This window comes from Elephantulus edwardii, unplaced genomic scaffold (assembly GCF_000299155.1).
Source record: "Elephantulus edwardii isolate Elephantulus edwardi_28Jun2011 unplaced genomic scaffold, EleEdw1.0 scaffold00111, whole genome shotgun sequence".
NCBI classification, from domain to species: domain Eukaryota; kingdom Metazoa; phylum Chordata; class Mammalia; order Macroscelidea; family Macroscelididae; genus Elephantulus; species Elephantulus edwardii.
The window spans coordinates 4,355,876-4,362,280 of NW_006399861.1; the positions used below are offsets into that span (position 1 = coordinate 4,355,876).

The 6,405-nt window shown below is 36.8% G+C and overlaps 1 protein-coding gene across 1 annotated transcript in view; it reads left to right on the forward strand.

Moving 5' to 3' along the window:
* Nucleotides 1–6,405, forward strand: part of DOPEY1 (dopey family member 1) — a 161,728-nt gene that overhangs the window by 4,611 nt on the left and 150,712 nt on the right. The window contains exons 2-3 of the mRNA XM_006892160.1: nucleotides 263–444; nucleotides 5,791–5,961. Coding sequence (XP_006892222.1) covers nucleotides 263–444; nucleotides 5,791–5,961 — 353 coding nt within the window. The remainder of the gene's footprint in view (nucleotides 1–262; nucleotides 445–5,790; nucleotides 5,962–6,405) is intronic.

A 6,405-nucleotide genomic window follows, 5' to 3' on the forward strand; every position in this document is an offset into this window, starting at 1 on the left:
ATTATTAGAAGTGACTCACATAAACGTTGCTTGATGAGCATAATTTTTGAAAGTGTAGAAAAGTTCTACTGGGCTCCTTCATAGTTCCTTTTGAGGAGGAAGTCTATCCCTTCCTTTGGAATGTGACTTTCTAATAAATCTATCGTCATACCTTGGGGGGAGGGGAAGCCCTACAAGGATACATTTTTTTAATACATGAGAAAAAGTTTTTAGAAACTAATATTTTTGCTTTGTTGACCTGTATTAAAATGTCTTTTCTCAGGTTTTACAAAATAATGCAAAGTACCAAGTTGTACCTAGGAAGCTCACAATAGGAAAGCGCCTTGCTCAATGTCTGCATCCAGCATTACCTGGGGGAGTTCATCGGAAGGCCCTGGAAACATATGAAATTATCTTTAAAATCATTGGACCTAAGCGACTTGCCAAAGATCTTTTTTTATATAGGTAAGAATAAATTTAATATCTATTTATGTGTAAAAAAAAAAGGTATTTTATACTTTTTGTAGTAATTGAAAACTTATAATTTTATGTGAATTTTAAATATTTTTTTATACATGCATAATTGAGAAAATACTAGAATGGTCTTCAGTGTAAATTTTTTTCTTAGATATTGCATGAAAAATTTTTATTCCAAATCCTTGAGGCTATTTGAGAACTGCTCTGTGAAAAAGTAAGATACCTTGATCACTCCAGCAGCATTCAGCATTGTTGACCATCTTCCTTTTTACTCTTTCTCTGTCTCCTTCACTTATGGTTGCTGGGTGCTGTTGAGTCAAGTACAACCCAATGAACAACAGGTCTGCATCCTGTTTAGCTGTACCATCCTCATCATCTCTGCCATACTTCAGCTCTTTGCTGAAGTTACTACTTCTGTCCATCTCATTGAGGGTCTTTCTCTCTTTAATGTCCCTGTCCAATGAATAGCTTCTCCTGCAAAGTATGTCCAAAGTATGTGAAACAAAGCTTTGTCATCTTTGCCTCAGAAGAGCATTTAGGCTGTACTTTCCCCAAAACATATCTGTTTGTTCTTTTGGCCACCTCTGGGATGTTTAATACTCTTCTCCAGCACCACAGACCAAAGACATCAAGTCCTTCACTAGCTATTGAAAATGCGATGACCAAGGTCAGGTGTACCTTAGTTGGTAAAATGCTTCTTCTTCTTTTTTTTTTTTTTTTTCCAAAAAATGCTTATTCTTAAAGCATACAAAAAGTGCTTAGTAAAATTTTAGCCCTTACATGCTACAAGTGTATCTTTTCTCTACTTCCACTGACAACAGTGGTCTACAGCCTGAGCTTTCTCACTGGCCTCCTAAAGGTCACCTTACATAATTTCCTCATATATACTCCACTGTCGACACAGACCAAGAAGTATATTTAATGCATTAAACATATGTCATTTCTTAATAAAAATCCCTCAGTGACTTCTTCCTCTTAAAAGAAAAATTCAGTCTTTAGGTTGGCTTCTCCAGCTTCATTTGTCAACATAGCCTTGACTATGTCAGTGATGTTAAATCCTACAACTCCTCTCCTGCCCTAATTTGTTTCACATTAGTCACACAGATCTCTATTGTTTTTCCTTACTGTTTTTACTGTACTTTTTTCTTCAGTGCTCTGATACAGATCTGTGATAAAATATTAACTCCTTCATAATATTTCCCTGAAATAGTCCTTTACTAACTTGCTGTTGTTGTTAGGTGCCAAGTCAAATATGACTCATAGCAACCTTGTGAACAAATCTGATCTCTGCCCTGACCTAGCCATCTGAGCGATCTCTGAAACACTTGATCTCATTTCTGAAGTCATTGTGTCAGTCCACCTGGCTGAGAGTCATCCTCTCTTTTATTGTCCCTCAGCCTTCCCAAGCATAATGTCTCTCTTCAAGGAAGAGCCTCTACTAACAACATGTCCATAGTATGAGAGGCAAAGCTTCACCATCTTTGCCTCCAAGCATTCTGGTTGCACTTAACTCCAAAACATGTCTATTTAGTCTCTGGTCATGCCATGAGATATTCAGTACTTTTCTCCAACACCACAAAAAAAGGCATCAATTCTTCTGTCATCTTTATCCTTTGTCCAGCCACATAACATATAATGGAAAAGAACATGATTTGAATCAAGCACACCTAGTTATCTGACTTACATCTCTGCAGTCCCTGAATGCAGGCTTTGCCAGTTTCCCCATACCTTTAATGTTCTGTGATTTTACTCTAGGAGCCCTAGTGGCCCAGTGATTAAGAGTTCTGCTGCTCACCAAAAGGTCATTAGTTCAAACCTACCAGCAGATTTATAGGAGAAGATGTAACAACAATCTGCTTTTTTTTTTTTAAATTTTATTTTAATTGCGATTTTAACAAAAGGATACCAGAAAGTTAGATTTTCGTTCATTCAATGATTGTTGCATATTTTATCCCCTCCCCTACTTCACTTTTTTAAAGTATTCATTCATTGTTACACAATTACCTCCCACCCCACCAAGTTCTCTTTGCAATGTACGTCGTATTCTGAGCTGCTGTAGTACATATAATGCCTAATCAGATATTTCTTTTAAACATTTCATTCCTTCGTCTGTTCCAATGTAATGTTTGTTATCTATCCACTTAGTTTGCTTTCTTAAGGATTTAAAACCTTAGAAATCTTATAATACAGTTCTCTATTCTGTAGGATTACTATGGATTGGAATTATCTTGACAGCGGTGGATTTGGTATGGATTTATGTTTTATTATGATGTATTTGCAGGTAGAATTTAAAATTTATCCTGATTATGATTTGGATTTTAAAATCATTTAATTCATATATGTCATCAGTACTGGAAAAATTTCGGTCATTAACATGTCAGATTGCCTTTAATGAATACATTTATTAAGTAATTAAAAGTGTGCTAAGGAATTAATGGAATTAATTTCTTTGTTTTGAACTGTGTTAGAGCCCTGTGAATTAGATCTTTGAGTTATGTTAGTTCTTCTTACTCTACTCTTCCTGTCTCCTCCATTTAACATTTTGTCTTAAATATTAGACATATCTCTTAATGTCTTTTCCCACATTTCCTAATATATTTATCTAAACACTTAACTTTTAAATACATTATTGATATAATTTATAGTCACAGATAATATTTGTATATTCTAAGTTTTGACAAAAGTAGTCAGTTTTATGTAAGCACTACTTTAAATAAGTTATAGGGGATTTCTGTAATTTAAAACCATTTTCTCCAACCCTTTTTCTTGGCAAAACTACCACCCCATGACGACATATGTATTTTTTCCCCCTCCAGTTTGTTATTTGCTTTCCCACACTCTTAATGGTGTCTTTGAAGAACCGAAGTTCTTTACGTTGTCTTTTGACAACATGCAACCAAGATACTTTTACAGTATTTGGTGACTGGAATGCAAAAGTTGGAAACAAAGAAAGACTCTGATAGTTTGGAAATATGGACATGGTGACAGAAATGAAACTAGAGATCAAATGATAAAATTTTGTATAATCAGTACTTGAGGATATGGTAAAATAGTTGGGTTTATGAATATGAAGATAAAGTGAGAGACCAGAGTTGTTTATATTTTGGTTTTTTGTTAGAACAAATGAGCAAAATAAAATTCCGGTTTATGGTTGGACAGCATTCTTTCACATATACATCCAACAAGGAAAAAAAAAACCCTAACCAGCAAATTCATAAGGAAAAAAAAGAAGGAAAATAAACCTTTTCAAACCATCTATTTATAGTACAGCTAAGTACCTACACAAAAATGTTAGTGGAATGCTCAGAATAAGATTGTATTTTCTTTGTCATTGTTTTTGCCCTTTTTTTTTAATTGTAAAAAACACTTATGGGAATGCAAGGGTGTAAGGGTTGGGATCAGAAGAGTGAGGATGAGTGGGGATGGAATCACAGGGTTGCACAGTTTGGTGGGTGGAGGGAGTGGGTGAAGGAAATGGGAAAGATCCAGTGGGGACCAGAAAAGACAGGGTAATGGTGAGTATAGTCCAGTGGTGATTAATTTTTATTTTATTTTTTACAAATAATTGTCTTTTTCATTTGTGGGTTTCTCATTTGCGAATGGGGCACAGACTCTATGGCTGCTTCATGCATTGAGATGAAGGGGAGGGGGAGCCCACTCTAACACTTTACTGGTGGTCTTGAGTTGAAGCTGCATGCCCTCTTGTTAGAAGATATTTTCCAGACGTTTTCTGCTCTCTGGACTGCAAAGTGTTTGCTTGGATGAGTCCAGTGTGGATGGCTGGCTGAACTTTGAGGCTCCATCCACCTGCACTTCCTTAGCTGGCAGTTATATTTCCCTTTTGTCCCTGGAAATGGGCTCAGAGTTCAGGTCTGGAGCAAGACTCATTGTTCAGGTTATCTATAAGAATGGGAGCAAACTTAGAACTTGTGAGTTACAAAGAAAAGGACTTTGGAGGTGTTAATTACAGATGCACTGAAGAAGGAGATGGAGGAAAGTGGCCACCAGGGAGCTCTCCCCAGCTACCCAACAGCTCTCCTGGGGCCTGGCGGCTCTCTGCGGGTGCTGAGTGGCAGTCCTCATGGGCCAGGCAGCACTCCATCCACCACCAAAACTTTTCTGAGGTCTGGTCCTTGTGCCATACTGGAGACCAAGGCCAAGGACACCACTTCTGGCTCTAGCTCCGCCGTTATTGCTCTCTTCCTCTCCACCATGTGGTCTAATTGTAACTCACAGAGGCATTATTACTTTCCCCTTCCACAAATGGAGAAGGGGCTGCTTTTTTTTTTTTAAACAAGGATTTTTTTTCTCCTTTGAGATTATAATGAACATGGTTATACCACAAATAAAGTCAGAATTAGGACACAGAACTCTCTGAAAGCTGGTTTGGTCATTCTGAGATCATTAAAAGTGGCTAACTCCTAACAATATGTACAAAAATATAAAATGTAAGTAAAAAAATACCAACTATTCATTTTTAAAGTACTTTTAAGAAAAAATGCAGGGCCTTGGAAGTTTTTCTTTTTTTTCTGCCTCCCCTTGTTGCAAATTCATGTTGTGATTTTGGTTGGGTGATGGTGAGCGCTTGTGATCTGCTGGTTGCACTGCCCCAAGTGGGCGAGCAGGTCTCTCGAAGGTGACAACATTTAGATTCTGAGAGACGGGAAGTGGAGGGTGAATAGATCATGATGGTCTTTAATTTTTTTTCTCTTGTCTTAGATTTAACTTTTTTTTTTTTTGCTTTCTAGTCATTCTTATTGGTCTTCTGCTTCTTGGTGTTAACATCGTCATCCTCCTCATCTTCAGCTGCCCGTTTGCCTGTAGCTGCCTCAGCCTCCTTATCTTCATCACCATCTCTTCCTTGCCATCACCTTCTTCGTTTTCCTCCTCTTCTTCCCTACCTTCTTCCTCTTCTTTGTCTACCTCATTGCAGCCTCCTGTTCCTCTTTTTCTTCATTAGCATTCCTGTCAACGGGGGCAAGAGCAGAGTTTTAATAGATTTGTAAGTTAGCAATTTAGAGGATGTAATTTCAAAATTCTATATAGCTAACTAGTTAATATTAAAAAATTGAGATGTGCATGGAGTTATATATTAGTTAGAAATCTCAGGTAGTATAGTCTGTTGAGAATTGCTGCTAACCTAGAGTTCACTCTTCTCTGTTAGTTCAAAGTCACCAGTGACTTTAAGGGAGAAAGGTGGGCAATAACCTTCCATGCTTTTTATAGACCCGATGACCTATCAGCTGTGTCAGTTCTGGCTTGATGACAAAAAGTGAACCCTTATGAGATAATTTGTAGTTATATTTATCCCTCCCCCTTTTTATTTTTGAACAGTTCTGGATTATTTCCTCTTCTTGCAAATGCTGCCATGTCTGTGAAACCAACATTGCTCAGTTTGTATGAGATATATTACCTTCCTTTGGGTAAAACACTGAAGCCTGGTCTACAAGGATTGCTAACTGGTATTCTTCCTGGCTTAGAAGAAGGATCAGAATACTATGAAAGGTAAAATAGTGCTATCTCTCAATGTAGCTAAATAATTGAATTTGTTAACAAGCATCTTTAAATCAATTAAGATTTAGCATTACTAAAGTCATGTCATCTAGATAATGCCGTTTATAATCTTAACAATTATATAGCTATAAAAATTCATGATAATGTATCATATTGGAAATATAACTAAGTGGTAAGTATACAGACTTGAGAGTCAAAAGCACTGTGTTTGCATCCTAGCAATGCTACTTTGTGAGCTAAAAACTTTGTGCCATGTAATCAAAACTGACTTATAGCTGATCCTCCAGTGGGTTTTCAGAGGCTGTAAATCCTGTAGGAAGAGATTGCCCATCTTTCTTTTAAGAAGCAAATGGAAGATTTGAATTGCCTATCTGTCAGAATATTAAATGATTCAGGAAATATTAAAAGAAGATGGAAGGAATATACTGAGTCATT